Here is a 27,278-nt window from a genome sequence, read left to right as displayed (position 1 = left end):
ACCTCCAGTATTCACATCCAAATCATTTATATAAATGATGAAAAGCAGTGAACCAGCAAACATGGGTGCATCCTTGGGTGCACACTGCTGGTCACAGACCTTCAGTCTGAACAGCAACCCTCCACCACTCTGTCTTCTACCTTTGAGCCAATTCTGTATCCAAATGGCTAGTTCTTCCTGTGTTCCATGTGATCCAACCTTGCTAATCAGTCTACCATGAGGAACCTTCATCTCCGCATCGTAGTTGTGCAAGGGGTAGGTGTTTAGTGATCATTCCGTTCAACACACAGTAAATCCTGCTGTAAGCCTGTACAGAACAGTCACATGAGGGTAGACTTATGTACTAAATCAAATATTGCATAAGAGATTCCTCTTTCACTTTGTTTCAGCACATTCCTGAATGATCTTTTGAAATGTCAGACGGATGATGATATTGCGTTATGCTTCATCAAGAACAGTGATGGATTTGATAAATACATGCATTACTTAGTTGGACAAGTACAGGCTGAATCTCATATTACTAACCCAGCTGTCCAAGACTTTTATAATGTAAGTTGTATTTTAAGAAAATGTAAGTAAAACGCTTCATTAGTACTTTATGCTGCCAAAGTATTTAGACTGGTGTCAAACTACTTGTTTCATGAAACCACAATGTGATAACAGTAAGATTATTTATAAATTTGAGAATAAATGTCGATACAGATTCATATGATTGCAATCAAAAAGTGAATGCAATTGAATAATGGTATTGTTTATGTTTGGTACAAAAATTTTGTAACAGTAAGACTCTAAGGATATTCTCTTTTACAGAAGAGTTTGCTGTTTTTTTTTAAGTCTGTCATTTTTGGCATATTTTAAGTTAGAACAGGGGCTGAATCTTTTGTTATTTTTGGCTAAGTGCAAGTTGCATTGATTTTTTTGGAGGATTCTCACCATGAGACCCAACAATATTTCTGATAATATTTTACCAAATGTGCCTTATTAACTTCCTACCCCAATCCTATAGCATTCCCTCCCACCCACTTCAGTCCCCATCTCACCACACTTTGTTTCCAAAACAATTTGCCATTCACCAGACATATGCAAAAAGACCAGCATCCCTTCTGCCCATGCCATCTATAAAAGCCCAATATGCTCCTAGACACAAATTGTCAATCCAGAATTGCCCTGCATGTTCCTGGCATTTACCCTGGACATGGTAGATGGGGAAATGGACATCCAATTTGCAGATAGGGACCTGGAGGTCCTGCTATTTGGTTAGGCGCAAACAAGGGAGATCCTCTTTCCTCAGGACCAGCAGTGTAGGCCACAACACCAGACTGTGCAAACTTGGTCCCATTGCCGACTGAGTCAGTGCAGTCTCAGCCATCTGGAAACATGACCAGCAGTGTTGAAAGAATGTTAATGGCCTTCTCCAGGCCACCTGCATAAGTGTTCACATCTTATCTCTGATACGTCGCACTCTCTAGATTGCTACTACTGTTACCCATCTTGAAACAAAGCTCATGCTCTGCCACTCTCACTATTAACTGCACCATCTTCCCTCATTTGCTGTCTCCCACTCAAGCTCCCACCACCATTAATCTTGCATGCCCTCTACACTGCCTACTCATTCAGGACACTTCTGAAATTGCACCACAAGTAAGAGCTGTATTACCTATTTTCACCTCCCTTAATACCTGCCTCTCATTTCAGGGGGGAAACAGATCTCAATAGTGCAAAAAGAGGCAAAATAGGTGTTGCGCTGTGAGACATTTGGCTTCTCACCCTTTACGAGGAGAGGACCCTGACTCTGACCATCCAAGTGACTAACTAACCATGTCCAAGGCTGTGGTCTGGTAGTGGAGGCTTCCTTTGATAACTGTGCCAAGATCTCCTGAGCACAGGCTGTTTCCCTTGACTGAAGATTCAGACAATTGTGACAAATTTCTTAGCTTTATGTCTGCAAATATCAAGGCAAGGCAGGGATGCAGTGTGCGTCCAGGTAGGCTCGAGGTGAGTGAGCGCTGTTCAGCAGTGAAGTAACCAGAGATTTAGCCTGATCCATGAGCTGGCTACATGTTCCTGAGAGCATATTGTTCTTACCACAGCATTAAGATGATATTGGGCAGTGCAGTCCAAAGAGCAGCATTGAAGTTAGAAGTGTACTGTAAGTGGATTGGAGACATGCCATGAGGGTTCTTAGAGGCTGGCACGTATCAGATGCCAATGTCCAAAGACATGGGTTGCATGAGGCTAGCGCCCTTAGAACATGCTCTAAGATATTTGTAGCTGGTGTCCAACATGGAGGCCATCTGCAGCCAACAGCAAGCTGAAGTCACCGGGTTCAGGCTCTGATTTCCACGTCAAGAATTCATGAAGTCCAGCTTGGAAGTTTCACAAGCCTTAATTTCCTTAACTGGCAACTCATCACTGTCTAGTGAGAATCATACCGAGCCGCTCAGCAAAAACATAAAGGATACAGCAAGATACTCCCATTTTCAAGATAGGACTTAGATGCTGCCACAAATCTTGCCATTGCCCACATCACTAAGACCTCTTTCATATTCCCCTCATTGTTTTTTATTGCGTGGTCTGTTCGAAAGGTAAATGAACAGAACAGTCCTTCAATGATCCAATAGTTTATTGCATTTGGACATGTGAATGCAAAATCATGATGGAACAGATTTAGACATAAGAGTTTTGATACAAAATTTCAGTTAATGCACGCTTCCTAAAAGTCCATGTAAAGCAAGTTAACAAATAAGAGTTCGAAAGAAGAGTCTTACCAAACTCGAAACAATAACTCTATTTTTCTCCACAGATGCTGCCAGGCCTGTTAAGTTCCTCCAGCATTCTCTGTATTTGTAACAAACTAGCGAGTTGGGGCACATTTCCGCTTTGATACTTTGCATCACACCGATCCAGGGAAAACAATACCAAATGCAAAATAAGCACGAAAAAATTTACTTTGTACTTTGAGGATTGTATATGGAGTTATGATATTCCTTTTGAGTGGAACCTATTCTTTTAAAACTCTTTACATTCTCCCTTATGAACAACACTACATGTACACCTACACTGGATGAGCTGCAGTAGTTCAACAAGACAGCTCACTACAGTTTGTCATAAGAAATTATAGATGAGCAACATATGCTGGCCTTACCAGCAATGCTTACATCCCATAAAAGTATAAAAACAAAAGTTATGTATTATAGTGCAAGCATTCCTGTTAAAGACATTTTAGGAATAGCTTTTCAATTAGCTCCAAGCCAAATTCTGAAATTGATACAATATAGGTTCACCATGTTTGTGTTATGTCCCCAAATAATTTTATGTAGCTATTCTTTGACTATTCTGCAAGCATGCTATGATTAATGGTAAGAAAAGTGCTGTGTTAAAGTCCTGAACTGATCAGCACTCTGGTTTTATTAGAAAACAGTTTTATGCTGACATTGCCTACTTTGGTATGAAATAGTAAACTTTGTGCTGTTTAACCTTCTGCTAGTCAAAGAAAGATGGATATACTGTCATTTATGGCACTCTACAAAGATGAACCTCTTTTCTTAACTAACTAATATTGTTGTCTCAGAAATACACAGATGAAATATCATCAACAGAGGACCCTTCAGAACCCCCAGTGCTACCTATTCATGCTTACCTAGAGAAACCTCCCAACAGGCTGTTGAAATATCAAAATTTTCTCAAGGTAAGGCATGGATTGTCTGGGATTATAACATTGAAAATTACCATTGATCTTTCTGTGCATTTTTGCCAGTCATCCTAGTGAAAACTTAATAAACATAGTTGAACTTTTTTAAATTAGATATTGAAATCAGAGAGATTTTATTTGATCATTGAAACACGTCAGCATAACTGAGAGTATGGATACAAAAATGTATAATCAGTTACACCTTAGTAAATTTAGTTATTTTGTATTCTGAATTTTATAGGAATTAGCCATGATCATGGTGATAAGTAATTTTGACTTTGTAGATAGATTTGGCTCAAAGCTAAAATTTTAAGTCATAGTGATTCAAATTACATGACTTAATATTCAGAACGGAGTAAGGATATTGCCACTGCTCCAAAATGATAGACTGGCCAATACCATCACAAGATACTTACGACTACGGAAAACCATTCAGCCTCTCATGATTTATGCATTGTGATCAACCCAAAGCGTTCCTATTGCTAGATATTACTTCTTAAAGGAATTCATGATTTTTGCTTGTAATGCTCAGTTCAGAAACTATTACAAGTGTCTAGCATTTACTACATGAATAAATTTCTCTTACTACTTTGAAACTGTGTTCCTTTCTCATACTCGATTTATTTTGAAGTAGTATTACAAATTAACTTTTTTCAAACCATTCCAAATGAAAGACTGACCAATACCAAATCATATTTAGCTGTGCAAGATTAAATCTTCAGTCTGAAATGCCCAAACTTCTCTCTTTTGACATAACAGTAAAATTCTGCATCAAGGCTCCTCTACACTACCTTCTGTGTTGATATGTCTCCATTATTTCCCACTAACCAGAACTAGATACAGTAGTCAAGGTTTGGCCAGATGGGAGCAATGTACAATTTGAGCATCATTTCTAGCTTGTATTTTACAATTCTGACTTCCTTTTCACTCTGTTAATTGTTGTTCTAATTGTTGAATGTTTTGAACATTTGAGAGTCTTATAACTTCTAGGTCTCATTCAAAATCGTCTATAACTTTTTGAACACAGTTCAAGGATTATATTTCAGTGCCAATTTTTTTTTATTATTGAACATGTAAAACATGTTGGATTTCTCCATGTTAAGTAGCTGTTGTTTCTGTAACGTGTTCACTAACATTACTTCTTATAATCAACACAATACGTATCTGCATGAAATTTTAACTGCTAACTCTTGTCCTACACATGCATTTGTTTAGCTAATTTTGAAATTTCTGGTCTGCTTCGTTGGAATCCACGGCCCTTCCAACTTTGGAGTTATCTACAAATTTAACTAATTTGCATCAATTTCCAAAATCCAGTGTGAATTTGGCACATTGCTGCAGTCCAAAAATGGAGCATCCATGTTTGAATTTCAATATGTAAATTATTGTGATTTATACCACGACTTTTCAATTCAGCTTGAATCTAAAGCACATTCATAAAAACAGAATATTGCATTTTTCATGACTACTGGATGTCACAAAGCAAGCTACATCCAATGAAATACTTTTCAGTTGTCGTGTAGAAAATGTGTTAGCAATACGAAAATGACCAGAGTATTTGTTTTTGTGATGATAAATGAGGCTGTGTCTCTGTGAGGGTACATGGAATAACTCCCATGCCTACTTTTTGAAATATTGCCATGAGATCATTGCCATGAGACTTCAATTTAATTTCTCACATGAAATACTGCACCTCCAGCACTCATCTGTGCTGCCCTGGAAAATCAGCTTTGATATTTGTGCTCATGCTCTGAAGTGGGACTTGGACTTCGAACGTTCTAACTCAGAAGCTAGAGTGCTATTAATTGAACCAAAGCTTATATGAGGACTGTATCTTTATGTACAATTATGTTAGTAATTGGGGCTGTACAATTCTCTTATTATTGTTAGTTTTTTTAAATGTGCATTCATATATTTAGAAATGTACTACCTTATGTAAATTAGTGTAACGTAAAGCCACCATTCAGATTTGAAATGTCATTTATCTGACAGATTAGTGAGTATGCCACACTTCACCTCGAACAGTTGTCATGCTCTAGCTAATATCTAAATGTTGATAACTAGTATTGGTTTTCTAAAGCAACAATAGTCAAATTACCAGCAATTTTCTTTTCAGTTTTGTTTGTTTTTATATAGAAGAGTGTAAGGAACTATAAATTTACATGTCCCTTTCAGGAGCTAATTCGTAACAAAGCAAGAAACAATAAAAACTGTGCTTTGTTAGAAGAAGCATATGCTGTAGTGTCTGCTCTTCCCAAGCGTGCAGACAACAGCCTACATGTTTCAATGATTGAAAACTATCCGGGCACTTTGGAATCTCTTGGTGATCCCATCAGAAAGGTATTTGCTTAAGTATCTTTCCTTTGATTATTTGAGTAAAATCATGTATCTTTCATAGTATCAATATTATGGTGGAGCAGATTTGATGGATTGAATGGCCCACTGTTGCTCCTATGTCTTGCGGTCTTATGGAAGAGAATTGTTCCTGAAGAGGCCCCAAAAGATAAAAGGTACTTTGACAAAGCCTGAAGGTCAAAAAGCTCTGCTGTCCGACTCGGCCACCATCTGAATGATTACCACTTTAAGTTGGCATTGGGGCTTGTCCAAACATTGAGCTATCAAAAATGCTTCTCCAGAGGAAGATTCACAACCCCTTTGAGTGAAGAGATTTCTCCTCATCTAGGTTCTAAATGATCAACCTCATCTTCTGAAACTGTACCCCCATGTGCTAGATCTTTCAGCCGGGGAAGCAGTCTCTTGGTCCTGTCAAGCCCCTTCAAAATATTTTATATTTCAATAAGATCACTTCTCATTCTTCTAAACTCTGGAGAATATAATCATCTCTGTAGAATATTTATTTTAAAAAGATTTGTTATGTGTGTCACATTGGTGCGGCTGCATTTATTGCGTGTCTTTAAGTTATCAAGAGGAGGTAATGCTGAACCTTTTTATGGAGCTGTTGCATCCTTAGACAGGTAAAGGGATTACCTCGAAAATTATGGAAAATGTAAAAGGAAGGTGAGGGCTCAGCAGAGGTAATTAAAGTTTTCAGAACAAGTAAAACGACAAAGAGTATGGAAAAAAATCAGGAATCCAGCTTCAGGTACAACAGATAAGGGGTCCATCAATGCAGGGCTGAGGGTGTTGTACTTAACTGCACACAGTATGCAAAGCAACGAGCTTGTAATACAGATTGAAATTGTTGGAGTACGATGTTGTGGGCATCACAGAGATATGGCTGCAAGGGGACCAGGGCTGGGAACTAAACATCCAAAGATATGCATCCTATTGAAAGGAGGCAGGCAGAGTTGCCTGCTGGTAAGAAATGAAAAGTGATATAGGTCAGAAGGTGTAGAATTTGTCTAGGTAGAGTTGTGGAACTGCGAAGGGAAAAAGACCCTGATGGAAGTTATGTACAGACCTCCTAGCAACAGTCAGGATGTGGGGAAGAAAATAAATCAGGAGATAGAAAAGGCATTGAAGAAAGACACTTCTACAGTAATCATGGGGGACTTCAGTACATAGGTGGACTGACAAAATCGAGTTGGTAGCATATCCCAAGAATCGGAATTTGTGGGGTTTTTCTAGCAGCTTGAGGTAGATCCCACTAGAGAACAGGCAAGAGTGATGTGTAATGAGGCAGATTTGATGAGGGACCTTAAAGTGAAAGGACACCAAGGGGGCAGTGACCACATTATGATAGCATTCATCCTGCAGTTTGAGAGGGAGAAGCTGGAATCTGATATAACCCTAATACAATTCAGTAAAGGTAACAACAAAAACATGAGGGAGGAGCAGGCCAGAGTTGTTTGAAAGGGAAGCCTAGCAGGGAAGATGGTAGAGCAGCAGTTTCTGGGGGTAATTCATGAAGCACAGCAGAAATTCATCCAAAGGAAGAAGAAACATATTATGGGGAGGATGAGGCAACCATGGTTGACAAAAGAAGCCAGGGTCAGCATAAAAGCAAAAGAAAAAGCACAGAATGTAGTGAAGAATATTGGGAAACCTTTAAAAACAGCAGAAGACCCCTAAAAAAGCAATAAGGAGGGAGAAGATGCAGTATGAGGGTAAGTTAGCTCGTAATATGAAAAAAGTTGCAAGGGTTTTTGTTTTTGATATCTAAAGCAGAAGAGCGAGGCAAGAATGAACCGCAGGAATATGAGGCTAAGGAAGTCGTAATGGGGAGTAAAGACATGTCGAACGCACGAGTACCACACAAGAACTTCAAGATAGTTGGGGGCGGAGGTGAGTGTAGTGACCATCACTAAGGACAAGATGCTGCAGAAACTGAAAATTTTTAAGGTGGATAAATCACCTGACTGACTGGACTACATTCCAAGATTCTGAAGGAGATAACAAGATGTAGAGCGAGATGAACACATCAGGCCAAGCAGCATCAGAGGAGCAGGAAGGCTGACGTTTCGGGTCTAGACACTTCTTCAGAAATGAGGGAGGGGAAGGGGGTTCTGAAATAAATAGGGATAGAGGGGGAGACAGATAGAAGATGGATAGCGGAGAAGATAAGTGGAGAGGAGACAGACAGGTCAAAGAGGCGGGGATGGAGCCAGTAAAGGTGAGTGTAGGTGGAGAGTTAGGGAGGGGATAGGTCAGTCCAGGGAGGACGGACAGATCAAGGGGGCGGGATGAGGTTAGTAGGTAGGAGATGGGGGTGGGGCTTGAGGTGGGAGGAGGGATAGGTGGGAGGAAGGACAGGTTAGGGAGGCGGGGACAAGCTGGGCTGGTTTAGGGATGCGGTAGGGGGAGGGGAGATTTTGAAGCTTGTGAAGTTCACATTGATACCATTGGACTGGGAGGTGCAGTTGTTTAGTGCGAACCGTGCGTAGGTGTTCGCACTAAACAACTGCACCTCCCATTCGCGAACCATTTCAACTCCCCCTCCCATTCCTCAGACGACATGTCCATCCTGGGCCTCTTGCAGTGCCACAACGATGCCACCCGAAGGTTGCAGGAACAGCACCTCATATTCCGCTTGGGATCCCTGCAGCCCAATGGTATCAATGTGGACTTCACAAGCTTCAAAATCTCCCCTCCCCCTACTGCATCCCTAAACCAGCCCAGCTTGTCCCCGCCTCCCTAACCTTTCCTTCCTCCCACCTATCCCCTCCTCCCACCTCAAGCCGCACCCCCATCTCCTACCTACTAACCTCATCCCGCCCCCTTGACCTGTCCGTCCTCCCTGGACTGACCTATCCCCTCCCTAACTCCCCACCTACACTCACCTTTACTGGCTCCATCCCCACCTCTTTGACCTGTCTGTCTCCTCTCCACCTATCTTCTCCTCTATCCACCTTCTATCTGCCTCCCCCTCTCTCCCTATTTATTTCAGAACCCCCTTCCCCTCCCCCATTTCTGAAGTGGTGTCTAGGCCCGAAACGTCAGCTTTCCTGCTCCTCTGATGCTGCTTGGCCTGCTGTGTTCATCCAGCTCTACACCTTGTTATCTCAGATTCTCCAGTATCTGCAGTTCCTACTATTTCTGAAGGAGATAGTTGAGAAGATTGTGGTGGCATTGATGGTGATTTTTTAGGAATCACTAGAATCAGGAACGGTCCCAGAGAACTGGAAAATTTACAGGCCTGTTTGAGAAAGGAGGAGGCAGAAAACAAGAAAAATGTAGGCCAATTAGCCTGACCTTGGTCGTTGGTAAGATTTGAGAGTCCATTATCAAAGATGAGACTGCGGAGTGCTTGGAAGTGCATGGTAAAATAGGCTGAGTCAACATGGCTTCGTCAAGGGGAGGCCATGCCTGACAAATCTATTCAAATTCTTTGAGGAAGTAATGAGCAAGTTAGGTAAAGGAGAGCCAGTGGACGTGATCGATTTGATTTCCAGAAGACTTTGACAAGGTGACACACAGGAAACTGCTAAACTACATAAGAGCCCATGCTGTTCAGGGCAAAGTACTGGCATGACTTGAGGATTGGTTGACTATTAAAAGGTAGGGAGTGGGGATAAAGGGGTCTTTTTCAGGATGGCCACCAATGACTAGTAGTGTTCTGCAAGGGTCAGTGTTGGGACCACAACTATTCATGTTATATGTCATCGATCTGGATGAAGGAACTAAAGGGGCATTGTTGCTAACTGAGTAGATGACACAAAGATTTGTGAAGGACAGGCAGTGTTAAGGAGGTGGGGAGATTGTAGGAAGACTTGGACATGTTAGGCAAGTGGGCTAAGAAGTGGCAGAACGAATATGATGTGGGAAAGTGTGATGTTACGTACTTTAGTAGGAAGATTAGAGGTGTAAACTATTTTCTAAATGGGGAAAGGCTTTGAAAATCTGAAACACAAAGGGACTTGGGAATCCTACTTCAGGTCTCTCTTAAAAGTTAACATGCAGGTTCACTTGGCAGGTAGGAAGGCAAGTGCAATGTTAGCATTAATTTTAAGAGGGCTAGAATATAAGAGCAGAGTTGTACTACAGAGGTTGCATAAGGCACTGGTTAGACCACAATTTGAATATTTTAAGCAGTTTTGGGCTTTGTATCTAAGGAAGGATGTGCTGGCCTTGGAGGGGGTCCAGAAGAAGTTTGCAAGAATGATCACAGGTATGAAGGGCTTGTCATATAAGGAGTGGTTGAGGACTCTGAATTTGTACTCAGTGAAGTTTAGAAGGATGAGGAGGGGTTCTGAATAGGGTGGATGTGGAGGTGTTTCCACTAGTGGGAGAGACTAGGACAGGCCTCGGAATGAAAGAATGACCCTTTAGAACTGAGCTGAGGAGGAATTTCTTCAACCAGAGAGTGGTGAATCTGTAGAACTCATTGCCACAGAAATCTGTGGAGGCCAGTGTTTTTAATCAGAGATAGGTTCTTGATTAGTAAGGGGTCAACGGTTACAGGGAGAAAGCAGGAAAATGTGGTCTAAATGTGGAGAAAATGGCCTGATTCTGCTCCTATAGCTTGTGGTTTTATGGTCTTATAACAACTGTGTTCCCTCAATGACCTTAGTTAAGGATTTTAGGTATTAATTAAGTACATTTTAAGTCTATTATATCCATGTCAAGATGAATTGTTGGAGAATTTGGTGGCATTTGTGTTCCCATAATATTGCAGCTGTTTTCTTTCTTGGTGGTGGAGAAATTAGTTGTTTCAGTAATTTTTTGAGAAGATGAGTATAAGTTTATTTTGTCTAATATCGTGTACTTGAAGAATAAGAATAAAAATAATATTACAGTGCTCATATGACATTAGTCTAACTTTATTACTGCCACATTAGAAAAGCTTGTCTGAAATGCAATAAATAAATGCGCTTTTTCCTAGGGACATTTTATTGTGTGGGAGGGAGCTCCCGGTGCAAGACTGTCATGGAAGGGTCACAAACGTGTTGTTTTTCTCTTCAAAAACCATTTACTGATCTGCAAACCAAAAAGAGATAGCAGGACAGACTCACAATGTTACATCTTTAAAAATCTGATGAAGGTTGGTATTACAAATTTTTCATCAAACAAATTAAGTTAGTCTCTTCCGAAGTATGCAGAATTCTTGATATCTGTTAGTTTCTCCTTCGTAAAAGTGCTGAATCTTACTAAATACAATTGTGATTGAAACTCCAGTACTTTGCATATTTGTCTGTTTTCATGTTCATTACCTGATGTACACATATAGGTGCTTAAAAGTCTAGGGTAAGGCTATCTTTATTTAGCCAGATTTCTTTTATTTGTTTATGAGATGAATTCAGGTCCCCGCAGCTAATCTGGTGACATTACACTATCCATTTCCACCACGGCAGGGACAAAACTGTGCTCCCATTTTGGAGGGAGTCCACTTCAAAGAGCTGCCAACCAATCAAATCACCAACAGCTATCTAGTCCCAGCAGCACCACAGGAAGCAGTGGCTACTACTGATACAGGCAGGGCCCAATGCTGAGGAACCATGCAGTCTGACATGAAGATAAGTCCAGGTTTTTGCCAGGGCCAGGCTGAAGCAAGGAAATTGGGAGGCTAGGTTCTGTAGGTCAGGAAAAGGTTGAGGGAGCAATTGCAGGTTTGAGGGTAGTCTTTATTGGACACATTGTGCCTGAACAAAAGGATTGTCCCCTCATATCTGTCAGCTGGTAGCCTTGTTGAGGCACCTATTGGTAAAAGAACAGTGATGTGCAGTATTGATAAACAATTGTAAATTAATGCAAAATACATATTGAGAAACTTTAAAATTTACCTATTAGTGGGCCTGGGCTGGATCATATGTGGTGCCATGGTTCCTGTCCCACCCAGGTAAAAAAGGCCTGGAGAGTGCCTTCCTACAGTCCCAATGTCTGCTGCACAAAGATTTAATGCAGGGTTTAATGTTAATTGCTTTAAGGCAAGACTTCCAGCCTTTTCTCAGGAAGTCATGCCTTAGGCAGCTGCTAACAAATCAGATTACTGACAGCTCTGGATTCTGGCCTTTCAATGAGCAAGACAGGTTCAAGCAGCTGAGGGGAACATTAAAGAGTGGCATGGCCTTGAGTGGTGGGGTGCCACTGATAGGCCCCAGGCAGCCTCAAATGGAGGTACCCCCATCACTCAACACCAGTCCACATAGCTAAAGATCCTAAATGTCCAGCCTCCCTGCACCACTTAAAATACCAAAGTTGACAGGATAAGGCCATTAAGTGGTTGTGGGTAAGCAGTGGGAAGACTACCTGCTGGATTTTACACACTCGCCCCCTTTCAAACCCAATAACCATAATATTTAAAAACCGAAAGAACTGCGGATGCTGTAAAATTAGGGGAAAAAAACAAAGTTGCTGGAAAAGCTCAGCAGGTCTGGCAGGGTCACCAAACCGAAAACGTTAACTCTGCTTTTTCCTTCACAGATGCTGCCAGACCTGCTGAACCATAATATTTATCCCAATCTGACTGAAAAAAAATGCTTCCTTTTATACAGCCAACTATAACGGCCTTTGTGAGCAAAACCTGCACCAGCAATTAATTTGATCTGGAGATGTGACCAGTCTTATGGGCAGGACTAGTTTCTACTGTAATATTCTTTTCCAGTGTAAAAGGACATAAAAAACTTAGTTATTCTATATGTAATTTGTGTTTAAAATTCTGTGACCTTTTGCAATATTTTCACTGATTTCAAATAAATTGCTTTTAAGAAAACAGTGCAAACAGAAACTCCAGGCTACTGTTTCTTTTTCTCGCACTTTTGTGTTTCTAAATTTTCAAATCGACAAAATGTTTTTACTGTAAGTTGCTATATTCCTATATTGGGCTATGCAGTTTGTTAAAGTGCTACAGTTTTCATTTGGACAAAACATTTATTACTTTCTTTTTCCCCAGGAACTGAGACCTTTGGGAGGTACTGTTTTTTTCATTTGTTCATCAGACTTGAAGATGAGAAGTCTGAATGGTTAAAGGTTCTGAAAATATCTGCAAAATTTACAGTTTCATTTTCTTCATGTAGCTCACTAACATTGATGTGAATGACTTTGTGGAAGGCGATGAACGATCCTTTGAAATCTGGCATGAGCGAGAGGATTCAGTGCGTAAATACACGCTTCAAGCTCGAACTGTGAATATAAAGATTTCATGGGTAAAAGACATTACTGGCATACAACAGTGCTTCAGTCTACCCGCTTGGAGTAAGTATCTGCTGAAATCCAAGACACAGACATTATATTTACCACTCATGTCTTCACTCATACTGTCCCATTTACCATGATGTGGAGGTGCCAGTGTTGGACTGGAGTGGATAAAGTCAGAAGTCACAGGACACCGGGTTATAGTCCAACAGGTTTATTTGAAATCACAAGCTTTCGGAGCGCTGCTCCTTTGTCAGGTGAAGCCCCATTTACCCATTTCCCTGTCTGCAAGTGTCTACATTGTGGGCCTTCCTAAGTCATCATTTTGATTTGATTTATTCTTGTCACATGTACTAAGATCCAGTGAAAATATTATTTTGCATGGTATCTAGGCAAATCATACCTTGCATAACTACATCAGGGTAATAGAATGCAAAATATTGTGTTACAGCTACAGAGAAAGGGCAGAGAAAGAGCAATTTTAATAAATGAGAAGTCCGAGAAAATCTGATGACAGCAGAGAGGAAGCTGTTCCTGAAACTGTTGGTGCATGTTTTCAAACATTTGTACCTTCTGTCCGACGGAAGTGGATGGAAGAGACTATAACCGGGGTGGAATGGGTCTTTGATTATGTTGACTGCTTTCCCGAGGCAGCAGGAAGTGTAGGCAGACTCAGTGGATGGAAAGCAGCTCACCTTCACCTTCTCTGGGACAACTAGTAAGGGCAACAAATGCTGGCCCAGCCAACAATGCACACAATGCACGAGTGATTTTTTTTTAGAAAAGTCTAGATGTTTAAATTTTTACTCATGTATTGAACTATCTTCATGGCTTCTCTTCCTTCAGCCCTCCAAGATTTCTAGGTTCCAAATTTGATCTTTTGAACATCTGCTGTTTTAATTACTTCATCATTACTTCCTCATTTCAGAGAGCAGTTCCTAGCTCATACATTGCAGTGGGTCTGGAATTACATCTTTAGATGTGAAGCAGATATGTTTTTACAGCAATCAACAATGGGTTATTGGTTAAATTCAAATTCCAGTAGCTACCACGGTGGGATTTGAACCCATGCTCTCTATTATTTTGTTACTCCTGTGCTATTACCACAGTGCCTCCATTTCCTCATAGGCCTGATGTATAAAATAAATATTATTGTTCACCTCTCAGGTTAATAACACTGTTCTACAAGCTGTCCACTCAGACCTATATTTTTATTTGAAATATCAGTTCTGAGGCATACAACATTTTTAAATACATAAACTACTCCTAACTCTTCCCATCCAGGAATAAATGAAACACTGCAGATGTTTTAACCCCAATCTCAGATGGATCCCTCAACCACAACAGTGTGAATTTTTTTGATTTTCTGAACTTTTGAGCGTAATAACTAAGTTGAGTTAGATTGCAACATATTAGTTGTGTGTCATTTTCTGGCCTCTACCTGTACAGAATTCTTCAGAATTTTGTAGCCAGTAAAACATTTAAACTTCTGTGCTGGGCTAAATTTTATTATGCACTACAAAAGTGAGAAGACATCAATCCATAAAACCACCAAATGGTTATAAAACCTTTTTGATAAACGTAAGTTGGACTGACTTCAACATAGAAATATAATAGCATTGACATCAAACTGCACCATGATCCTTTATTTGAGTAATTGGATCAAACATTATGTTGTTAAAAGAAATTATCTATTAATGAATCTTCTCCTGATGCTTCAAAAGCAATTTGTTAAAATATCTGCTTTTAACACCTGTCAATCCTGGATATATAGCAAAAACATCATATTCTCTTATATTTTATGTTTTGTTCGGTTAGCTGTATCCAAATGGATAGAGTGCGAATTTTCATTAAGAAAATGTGGTGGATAAAGGAAACTATATGAACCAAATGAATATGTTTTCTTGTTAGATCCCCCAGAATTTGTAGAGAAACTGGCAGATTGTACAGCTGAAATGGGACAGACTGTGAAGTTGGCATGCCTGGTTATCGGAAATCCAAAACCGGTTGTCACATGGTATAAAGGTAACCCTTTTTTGTGAACAAAACATGTCTCTATCAGATGAAAAAAATATTGCAACCAACATTATTAGCCAAATTTATCTTTTAATAGATCTTTTAAGACCTGATTTGTAGTTCAGAAAGTAAATGAAGTAGCAGACACTGGAAAATCCTGTGTTTAATGTCTATCATAAACTAGTATATAATATGTAGGACAGCTGTTGAGATGATAACAGTTAGCTTCATTGCCATCAGTTAAGAAAGGAAAGAAAAATCCATGACTTCCTGTCAGAAAGAATTGGACTCCTTTGGGTCTTGGAAAAATTATGCTCAAGTTTTCATACTGATGTAAATCCTCAATATACCTTTATAACCAGGCACATTGTACATTTGATCAAGCATCATGATATCACAGAATCCCTACAGTGTGGAAACAGGCCATTTAGCCCATCGAACCCACACTGACCCTCCGAAGAGCATCCCCCTCCCAGATCCATGCCTCCCCCCCGACCCTATCCTTGTAACTCTGCATTTTCCATCGGTAATCCACCTAGGCTGCACATTCCCGGACACTAGGCGCAGTTTAGCACGGCCAATCCACCTAACCTGCACATCATTGGACTGTGGAAGGAAACTGGAGTATCTGGAGGAAACCTACGCAGATGCAGGGAGAACATGCAAACACCGCACAGACAGTCATCTGAGGGTGGAATGAAACCCAGGTCCCTGGCGCTGTGAGGTAGCAGTGCTGACCACCGTGCCGCCCCAATATCTGGGTGAGATAAGTAAATAAACTGCTAGATGGCCAAAGGAACACTTTTCACATTGGACTGAATCTCACTGTTTTGGCTGTGTGTGTCATTTTGGTCATGTTTCATGGAGAGTTTTCCTCCACGAGGTCAATTGAGTTTTCTCACTCTATTGTCCCAAACTCACCTCATTAACTAGCAACCCTGTCATTATCCTCTTGTTCAGTGTTGGGTTCAACCGTTCACCGTAGCCAGAAAAACTCGCCACTGCCTGAATATCCCAGAATAGACAGGCATTCTTGGTACTGGTGCCAGCATTCTCTGTAAACTGCACAGCTGCTTGGAAACCCTATGCATGCCCTATTATCCTCCACTGTGTGATTTCAGCTTCTGCTTAAATATACCATACACAGAACTCAAAAGTCCATGCAGGAAGAAAAAGAATTAGGGTAACATTGACCCGTGTTGTATGTCTTGCAATGACTTTGCAAACCATTACTATTAGATCCCATGAGCATTTTTTAAAATTAACATGTTTATTTTTGACACCAGATGGAAAGCTTGTGGAGGTTGATCCACATCACATTATTATTGAGGATGAGGATGGTTCCTGTACGCTGATCTTGGACACTCTCACTGCTGCCGACTCAGGACAGTATATGTGCTACGCAGCTAGTGCTGCAGGCAATGCCAATACACTTGGGAAGATTATTGTACAAGGTAGGAATTTTGAAACATAAATAATCCAGTGCAGCACATGTGGCATGCTCCCTTGGCTGGGGAAATTGTGCCCTTCCTTTTTTAAATTATATTATTTAAATATTAATTTTCCTTAATAGAGACCAAGATTTTCTACTTTTTAAAGTGAAATATTTATCTTTTTTCTTGGCCCTCTCAAGTTCTGTCATCAGTTTTGGAGATGACAAGAATGCCATTTAAACAAAATCAATTTCTGACTGGCTGAGAAAGAATGAAGTTTTAAGGATTCTCGTTTTCAGTCAGCCAAGTGTCAAGATTATAAAAATTGAAATTTTTTTGCTGGGTCAGTGAGATCACTTGACAATTCAGCCTAGATATCAGTTAATGCCATAGCTGGTTTGCAGGTATAGATAGGTGCATCGCATCCATTATGGATATTCGTGCATCAGTATGTAGTGCATAAGAACCTGCCATGTCTCTGAAGGCAAAAAAAAAAAAATATGAGGGTCTGTTTCAAATGTAAATAATATCTAGTGCCGATTTCAGGTTCCCTTCCAGAAATTGATCTGTCCAGGATTCAGCTGACATCAAAGCAGCTGTGTTCAGAAAACCCAGTTCTACATAGGGCCCAACGAACAATCCTTAATGGGATCACTGGAAACAGCCACCAAAAGAATATGTATTTTTAGTAAAAATGCCTGAATGTGGAACTGGGAGAAGGAGAAATCCTGGTCCCAACTCTACAGCAGCACTGATAACAGTTGCATACCATAGCCACCACCATCCCCCAAACCCTGAACCCACCTGGAGGCATATATTGCAGTTGAACTGCCTGGAGGCATCCAACAGGTAACTTAAGCTTACCATTCACATAAGTAAGTTTCAAGACCCAATATCGGGAGTTCCACAGTCATACCTTCTCTAGTATAGGACTTGTTTCCTTGCACAAAGTAGCTTTTAGATCTAATCTTTCTTTCTTATCAAGCCAAATAACCTCTCAATTTAACTTTCAGTGCCTCCAAGGTTTGTAAGCCACCTTAGAAACATCCCATTTGTAGAGAATGAAGATACACAGTTTGTGTGCACTATTGAAGCTGCACCAACCCCACAGATAAGGTAAGGTTTATTCATTTAACAACATTTAATTCTTGCATTAGTTCTTGTTAATGGAAGAGAACTATCTTCTAATTTGTAAATAGAACCATAAAAATGTATGGAGTAATTAGGAGTGCTATAAATTGAACACACTAACTTGATTCATGCTCCTCAAGCGAAGCTCTGTGCTAACAAAGTGACATCACAAGACTTAAAACACGTGTCACGTCTGATCTGATGATGCCGCATTTGGCAGGAGAGCCTCAGACGAGTCCACCTTATTCCTCATCTGAGGATTCCCTGCTATTGTGGTTGACCAGGACCCTAGCTATGTCTGGTCCATTTCCTTCCTTCCCACAACAATAGTAAAATCCCCCTTGTCCTCATTTTCCATCAGCAACATCCACACATTCAAAGGATCATATGCCACCATCTCTGTCACCTTCAGTGGGATGCCACGAGATGTACATTCCCCTCCCTTCCTTTTTTACCATTCTGCAGGAATCGTTCCTTTTAGGACACCCTGGTCCGCTCCTCCTCTTTTTCCAACACCTCCCCACATCCCCACAGCATCTTCCCATGCAATCTCAAAAGGTGCAACACTAGCCCAATTACCTCCTCATTCCTCATTATCCAAGATCCCAGACATGCCTTCATGTGCGCTTCATTCAGTCTAATCTACTGTATTTGCTGCTCACAATGCAGTCTCCTACACGTTGGGGAGATAAAATGCAGACTGAATGCTTGCTTGCAAACCATCTATGTTCTGACTATAAAAATGACCCCTATTTCCAATTAACTGCCACTTCAACATACCACCGTGTTTCCATGATGACATTTCTGTCTCTGACCTGCTGCAGTGCTCCAGCAAAGATCAACACATATTAGAGGAACAACACCTGATCTTCTGCATAGGTACCTTACAGCCTCAGGAATCAACACCATGTTTAACAATTTCAGCATGTGAATGCTGCCTTCCATGTCTCCTACCTACCCTCACAACCGCAGGCCCTGTCATGAAATGAGTTGCTTTAAGCACAGCCAACACATTTTCGATATAAACGAGTGTGAGGTTATCGATTTTGGACTGAAAAGGGATAGATCAAGGTACTTTCCACACGGTATGAAGTTAAATACAGTGGATACCCAAAGAGATTTGGGGTTCAGGTGAATAGACCTTTAAAATATCACAAACAAGAAAATAATAAAGAAAGTGCTGGCCTTTGTATCCAGAGCACTGGTAGATAGAGATACATAAATCATGCTGCAGCTATAGAGAACCCTAATTAGACCACTTATGGAGTACTGTGAGTAGATCCGGGGACCACACCTTAGGAAAAATATATTGGCCTTGGAGTGAGTACAATGTAGGTTTACAAAGAATGATTCCTGGAATGTGAATGCCGTCCCCTCCTACTGCCACATGTCACAATCTCATGCCACATGAGAAGAAATCTCTCACAAATTAGTTCTGTTTCCTTTAGAATTTAGAAGTGTAAGGTGTGATCTGATCAAAGTTCTCAAGATATTAACAGAAAAAGACGGGTTACATAAAGAGAAGCAATTTCCACTGGATGGGTATTCTAGAACTAGCGTATATAGACTGAGAATTAGGGCCAAATCATTCAGGAGAGATGTTAGGAAGCAGAATGGGTGTAGATGTTTGCAGCTGTCTTCCACAAATGGCATCGCTTGCAGTATCAGTTGTTAAATTTAAATCTGAGATAGAGAAATTTTTTGTTAAATGAAGGTATTCAGGAATATGTGCTAAAGGCAGGTATACAGAATTAGGCCACGAATCAGCCAGGATCTCATTTAATGGTGGAACAAGCTCAAGGGGCTGAATGGCCTACTCCTGTTCCTATGTTCCTCTGTACTTATAGTCCCCATTATCACCTACCTAGCTTTTCTTTTTCCCTGCCTTATATTAACAATCACTTTGTGTACTGAGCCATTTTTTCTCTCTGTCTGTGGGCTCCACCTCCCCCTATCTGATCACTCCTTTTCCCCTCAATCCCCCATCATCAGCATAAATACCACCTTTTCCTAGCTGCTTTTAGTTCTGAAGATGCGTCACTAGACTCAAAATATTGACTGTTTTCTCACCGTAGATGCTGCCAGACTTGCTGAATTTATCCAGCAATTTCTGTTCCTTTTTGTTTGCTTCAGATCTCCAGATGTGCAGTTCTTTGTTTTCTTATCACAGGACTTGTGTGGTGTTAAAGCTCAGAATAATGTCTGGTAGTTCCTCCCTGAAACCCTCTGCCGCATCATCTTCCTCTGCTTTGACCAGGTTTTGGTCACCCCTGTTAATTTTTTTCCATGCTTTTACAAGGGCGGCACGGTGGCTCAGTGATTAGCACTGCTGCCTCACAGTGCCAGGCACCCAGGTTCAATTCCACCCTCGGGTAACTGTCTGTGTGGAGTTTGCACATTCTCCTCGCGTCTGCGTGGGTTTCCTCCGGGTGCTCCGGTTTCCTCGCACAGTCCAAAGATGTGCAGGGTATGTGGATTGGCCATGCTAAATTGCCCGTAGTGTTCAGGGATGTGGAGATTTGGTGGGTTATAGGGGGATGGGTCGGTGTGGACTTGTTGGGCCGAAGGGCCTGTTTCCACACTTCAGGGATTCTATGATTCTATTAGTTCCTCTTATGTTTTCATGATGTGTTCTGAAATATTCACATAAACTTAAGATGCTATATAAATGACAAGTTGTTAATTTTGGGCACAAAATTAAAGAAAAGTTAGAGTCATGGAAGTGATACGATAACCATTCAGGAAAATGGACTCAGGAATGAAAGTTCCAATAATCTGGGAATTAATTTTCAATGGAATAGAACAGGTTAATAGTGGATCTAATAATAATTTTCCAAATTTTAATTCATTACATCCCCTGCTCCTGTATGTGCACAACAAAAAAACAAACATGCCCTGCTCATGTATGTGTGCAATAAAAAGTAAATATAACGACTGATTAAACAGTTGTTCCTTTTATACAGGATGCTGCAACAGGTTATATTTCTAATGACAACACTTTAAATTGATCATGTCTTGTGTGGGTATGGGGCCATTTAAGTAGAGAGTGAAACTAAATATATAGTAATTCAATAAAGGTACCCCCAATTAAGGAAACAACATTATCTCAGGGGAACGCTGTACAACTCCCAGAGGCAGCCAAAGGTCTGGAATGGGCCAAAAATGTAGGTTTTAAATTGGTTTTATTTCTCTGAAGACTGACTCTAGAATAGTGACAAATAATGAATTACTATTTGATCAATCATTCAGATTGGGAGACAGATTTTGGAAAGGTGCAGAAGTCATAGGGTTGTTGTCATGGGTGACTTCAACTTCCCTATTATCGACTGGAACCTCCTAAGTGCAAATAGTTTGGATGGAGCAGATTTTGTCAGGCGTGTCCAGGAAGGATTTCTGACTCAATATTTAGATAGGCCGACTGGAGGGGAGGCCAAATTGGATTTGGTGCTTGGCAACGAACCAGGTCAGGTGTCAGATCTCTCGGTGGGAGAGCATTTCAGTGATAGTGATCCCTCTCCCTGACTTTTACTATAGTCATGGAGAGGGATAGGAGCAGACGGTATGGGAAAGTATTTAATTGGGGGAGGGGGAATTACAATGCTATTAGGCAAGAACTACGGAGCACCAATTGGGATCAGATGTTCTCAGGGAAATGCACAATAGAAATGTGGAGGTTGTTTAGGGATTAGTTGCTACAGGTACTGGATAGGTTTGTCCTGCTGAGGCAAGGAAATGATGGTAAGGTGAGGGAACCTTGGATGACAAGACATGTTGAACACCGAGCCAAGAGGAAGAAGGAAGCTTACTTAAGGTTGAGGAAGCAAGGATCAGACAGGGCTCTAGAAGTCTACAAGGTAGCCAGGAAGGAACTGAAGAATGGACTTAGGAGAGTGAGAAGTGGGTATGAGAAAACTTTGGCGGGTAGGATCAAGGAAAACCCCAAAGCTTTCTATACTTATGTGAGGAACAAGAGGATGGCCAGAGTGAGGGTAGGGCTAATCAAGGATAGTGGAGGGAACTTGTGTGCGGAGTCAGAGGAAGTAGGGGAAGCCCTTAATGAATACTTTGCTTCAGTATTCACCAGTGAGAGGGACCTTGACATTTGAGGACAGCATGAAACAGGCAGATATGCTCGAACAGGTTGATGTTAGGAAGGAGGATGTGCTAGAAATCTTGAAAAACATGAGGATAGATAAGTCCCCTGGGCCAGACGGGATATACCCAAGGTTGCTACAGGAAGCAAGGGAAGAGATTGCTATCCCTTTGGCAATGATCTTTGCGTCCTCACTGTCCACAGGAGTAGTACCAGAAGATTGGAGGGTGGCAAATGTCATTCCCTTGTTTGAGAAAGTGAATAGGGATAATCCTGAAAATTACAGACCGGTCAGTCTTAGTTCTGTGATGGCCAAGTTATTGGAGAGGATTCTGAGAGATAGTATTTATGATAATCAGCATGGCTTTGTGAGGGGCAGATCATACCTCACAAGCCTTATTGAATTTTTTGACGATGTGACAAAACACATCGATGAAGGTAGAGCAGTGGATGTGGTGTATATGGATTTTAGCAAGGCATTCGATAAGGTTCCACATCGTAGGCTCATTCAGAAAGTAAGGAGGCATGCGATTCAGGGAAATTTGGCTGTCCGGATACATAACTGGCTGTCCAATAGAAGACAGAGGGTGGTAGTAGATGGAAAGTATTCAGCCTGGAGCTCGGTGACCAGTGGTGTTCCCCAGAGATCTGTTCTGGGACCTCTGCTGTTTGTGATCTTTATAAATGACTTGGATGAGGAAGTGGAACGGTGGGTTAGTAAGTTTGCCAATAACACGAAGGTTGGTGGAGATGTGGACAGCGTGGAGGGCTGTTGTAGGTTACAACAGGACATTGACAGGATGCAGAGCTGGGCAAAGAAGTGGCAGTTGGAATTCAACCCAGAAATGTGAGAAGTGATTCATTTTGGAAGGTCGAATTTGAATGCAGAATACAGGTTTAATGGCAGGATCCTTGGTGGTGTGGAGAACAGAGGGATCTTGGGGTCCACGTCATAGATCCCGCAAAGTTGCTACCCACGTTGATAGCTTTGTAAAGAAGGTGTATGGTGTGTTGGCTTTCATTGGCAAGGGGATTGCGTTTAAGAGCCGGGAGGTTATGCTGCAGCTCTATAAAACTCTGGTTAGACCATACTTGGAATATTGTGTTCAGTTCTTGTCACCTCATTTTAGGAAGGATGTGGAAGCTTTAGAGAGGGTGCAGAGGAAATTTAGCAGGGTGCTACCTGGACTGGAGGGCAGGTCTTATGAGGAAAGGTTGAGGAAGCTAGGGCTTTTTTCATTGGAGCGAAGAAGGATGAGAGGTGACTTGATAGAGGTTTACAAGATGATGAGAGGCATAGATAGAGTGGATAGTCAGAGACTTTTTCCCATGGCGGAAATGACTATTACAAGGGGGCATAATTTTAAGATGATTGGAGGAAGGTATACGGGAGATGTCAGAGGTAGTTTCGTCTCACAGAGAGTGGTGGGCATGTGGAATGCACTGCCAGCAGTGGTAGTGGAGTCAGATACTTCAGAGATTTTTAAGCAACTCTTGGATAGGCACATGGAGAATAGTGAAATGTAGGGTATGCAGGGTAGATTGATCTTAGTAAGAAAGTAGGTCGGCACAACATCGTGGGCCGAAGGGCCTGTACTGTGCTGTACTGTTCTATGTTTTATGTTCTAATAAGTGGGGGGGGTTAACATTATGCCCACAAATGAATATATATGCCCTCCCACAGGAACTACTGAACCTGTTAGGCCCATATCCAACTGTCTCAGAGTAGCCCTGGAAAGCTTCCAGGCTGCTCCAAAGTGACATCTGAGGAATAGCAGTAAAACCAATTTCTCAATTAACATGATGTTTTGTGGAAATTCCTGAATGGAACAATGCCATATGGCTCCAAGTGCAGGTTTGCTGGTCATTCAACTGGATTAATGGCTTCGTTCAACTACTGTTTGTGAGCTTATGCTGTTCTTCACCAAACTGGATATTGCTATATTCCATTGAAAGCTGATGTTTTTTAAAGTATTTTTCAAATATCAGTTAATTTGATTTATTTTTAATTTTGTTCTTCTTGAAGATGGAGTATTGATGGTTCGCCATTAACAAATAAAACAAAATACCAGACTTTCTATGATCCGCAGTTTGGAGTTGCAGTGCTGGCCATCAAAAACACAGAAAAGAATGACCTTGGAGTCTACGAATGTGAGGTGAGTTTGATGAATTAGAATAGTTTTCTTCTCTATAAATCAACAGGACAGCTCTCCATTTTAATTCACTATCATAACCAGTTTTGTTTTTGTCATAAGTGGCTTCATACCAAATATGAGCATAGAATTAAATGTTGCAACAGTTATATACATTTTACATGTGTGTGTATATATATATATATGTAGTATATATATGTATACACGTAGAACTCTTCCCAATCTGGTTTATTGTTTCACTTTAGCAAGTGAAATTGCAAATTAATAGCTGTCTATCTCTTTGAGATAGAATTTTCTGATGCCACCTTTGAAGCAAGTTCACGTCTTATCAGAAGTGCTGCTAATGAGATACTTAAATCATAAAGTACAATAACCTGAGCAATTTGAGAGGTAATAAGGGTATGCAATAAATACAGTACATTAATCATGGAAGACTTTAATTTTCATGTAGATTAGGATAGGCAGATTGGTAGAAGAGGAAGAATTCACAAAGTGTATTCAGGACGGTTAAAATGATATATTGTGGATAAAACCATGAATCAAAGACATCTGGACAGGTACATAAATAAGAAAGGTTTAGAGGACCATGGGTCAAACACAGGCAAGTGGGACTAGTTTAGTTTGGGTAACTTGATTGACATGAACAAGTTGGACCGAAGGGTCTGTTTCCATGCTGTATGACTCTATGACTTTATTTTGGATCTGGAGCTGTGTAATGAGGCAGGTTTACTAAATAATGTCAGAGTAAAAGATTCCCTGGGAAACAATGACCATAATTTAGCAGAGATAGTAGGAACTGCAGATGCTGGAGAATCCGAGACAACAAGGTGCAGGGCTGGATGAACACAGCAGGCCAAGCAGCATCATAGGAACAGATAATTTAGCATTCAGTTTTAGAGGGAGAAACTGGGAACAGAAAAAACCAAACAGAAAAAACCATGCTAAGCTTAAATGAGAGAAATTGCAAACGAATGAAGGCAGAGCTAGCTGGAGTGGACTTAGAATTTATCAGCAAGGACAATTGATGAACAATGGCAGATGTTTAAGAAAATAGTTCATGGCCCACAGTAAAGGATATATTCCAATGAGGAAAAACGATTCTAGGAAGGGGATACGCCAACCATGGTTAACCAGAGAAGTTAAGTATAGCAACAAATTGAAAGTAAAAGTATACAATATGGCCAAGATTAGTGGTAAGCCACTTAGTGCATTGGGACAGTTTTAAAACCAACAAAAGAAAACGAAAAAAGAGGGATGAAATAAACTTTATGAGGGTAAACTTGCAAGTAATATCAACATAGATACCAAGAGCTTCTTTAAACATATAAAGAGAAAGTGAGAAGCCAAGGTGAACATGGGACCTTTAGAGAATAAGACAGGGGAAATAATAATGGAGAACCAGGAAATGGCAGAGGAGTTGAAGAAATACTTGCATCAGTTATCACAGTAAAGAACACGAACAGCATTCTAAACTCAATAAATAATCAAGGGATGAAAGGAGAAGAGGAAATAAGAGCAATAACTATCACTAGAGAAAAAGTGCTGGGGAAACTAATAAGCCTAAAGATCGATAAGTTCCCTGGACCTGATGGAATGCATCTTTGAATAGTAAAGGATGTAGTTACAGAGATAGTGAATGATTCTTCAAGGGATTGGAAAATTGCCAGTGTGACACCTATACTTAAATAAGTAAGGAGACAAAAAAAATGTGATTAAAACCTTTTTTACTTATCATATGTTATTGGGAAAATGTCAAAGTCTTTAGAAAGGATGAGATTGTTGACTTGCTAGCCAAGCTGGCTTGTTTTCGTTCAGACATTTCATCACCATGCTAGGTGGAGCCACCATCAGTGGATCCTCCGATGAAGTGATGTTATTCTACTCCGCTTGGAATTTATACTGTCTGATCCGTTATGGTGAGTAGTGCCCTTTCCAGACCTCACCCACAACCCGAGCTACAGATCTTTGCCAAAACTTTACGAAGGATGTAATAGAAGAGCATTTAGGAAAATATATGATTAAGGAGAGTCAGCATGGTTTCATGAAGGGGAAATCATGCCTGACAAATTTACTAGAATTCTTTAAGGAGGTAACAGGCAGGATAGCTAGGTGGAAACAGTGGATATAACATGTTTGGATTTTCAGAAAGTGTTTGGTAATGTACTGCACATTAGACCACTTAAACAGAAATGGGTCCATGATGTTGGAGGTACTGTATTAGCATGGCTAATAAATTGGCTAACTAAAGTAGACAGAGTTGTGATAAGAAGGACATTTTCACGATGGAAACCTGGAACTAATGAAAAGCCACGGGGATCAATGCTGGGACCACAATTATTTATAACTTCAATGAGTAAAGTGAATGTAGTATAGCCAAGTTTGCAGAAGACACAAAAATAGTTGGGAGGCCAAGTGGTGAGAACAACATGAAGAGTCTGCAAATGGATATAGACAAGTTAAGCAAGTGGGCAAAAACTTGGCAAATGGAATGTAATGTGAGAAAATGTGACATTATGTACTTTGAGGAAGAGGCACTGAATGTTGTTTAGGTGGAGAAAGACTGGACAAAGCTACAGAGCAGAGAAATTTGGGAGTCCTCTTGCTTGAATCACAAAAAGCTAGCATCCAAGTTCAGCAGGTAATAGGGAAGGCAAATGGAATGTTGGCCTTTATTTCAAAGGGAATGGAATGTAAAAGTCAAGAGAGTTTGCTAAAACTATGCAAGGCACGAGGCTGACCACAGCTGAAAATACTGTGATCAATTTGTGGCCCCTTCTTTAAGGAAAGATGCACTGGCATTGGGGGCAGTCCAGAGAAGGATCACGAGGCTAATACCAGGTATGGGGTGGGGTTCAGTCTTATGAAGAGAGATTGAGAAGGTCGAGCCTGTATTCATTGGAATTTAGAAGAATGAGAGGTGACCTTCTTGAAACACACAATAGTTCATCCACTTCACTAACACCTTCCACCCCAACCTTAAGTTTACCTGGACCATCTCTAACACCTCTCTCCCCTTCCTGGACCTCTCTGTCTCCATATCGGGCAACCACCTAGAAACCGATATTCATTTCAAGCCCACCGACTCCCACAGCTACCTAGAATACTCCTCCTCCCACCCACCTTGCTGCAAAAATGCTATCCCCTATTCCCAATTCCTTCGCCTCCACCGCATCTGCTCCCAGGATGAGGCATTCCACTCCCGTACATCTCAGTTGTCCTCGTTTTTCAAG

At 40.8% G+C, this 27,278-nt stretch overlaps 1 protein-coding gene across 1 annotated transcript in view; it reads left to right on the top strand.

Annotated features, from left to right (window-relative positions):
* Positions 1–27,278, top strand: part of obscnb (obscurin, cytoskeletal calmodulin and titin-interacting RhoGEF b) — a 583,513-nt gene that overhangs the window by 509,120 nt on the left and 47,115 nt on the right. The window contains exons 73-81 of the mRNA XM_048618408.1: positions 390–549; positions 3,572–3,688; positions 5,867–6,031; positions 10,974–11,132; positions 13,105–13,282; positions 15,134–15,247; positions 16,525–16,692; positions 17,685–17,787; positions 23,922–24,051. Coding sequence (XP_048474365.1) covers positions 390–549; positions 3,572–3,688; positions 5,867–6,031; positions 10,974–11,132; positions 13,105–13,282; positions 15,134–15,247; positions 16,525–16,692; positions 17,685–17,787; positions 23,922–24,051 — 1,294 coding nt within the window. The remainder of the gene's footprint in view (positions 1–389; positions 550–3,571; positions 3,689–5,866; positions 6,032–10,973; positions 11,133–13,104; positions 13,283–15,133; positions 15,248–16,524; positions 16,693–17,684; positions 17,788–23,921; positions 24,052–27,278) is intronic.

This window comes from Rhincodon typus, chromosome 2, assembly GCF_021869965.1.
Source record: "Rhincodon typus isolate 14 chromosome 2, sRhiTyp1.1, whole genome shotgun sequence".
Lineage (NCBI taxonomy): Eukaryota > Metazoa > Chordata > Chondrichthyes > Orectolobiformes > Rhincodontidae > Rhincodon > Rhincodon typus.
Note: the sequence above shows the minus strand (reverse complement) of the source record. Positions and strands in the feature narration are given on the sequence as shown.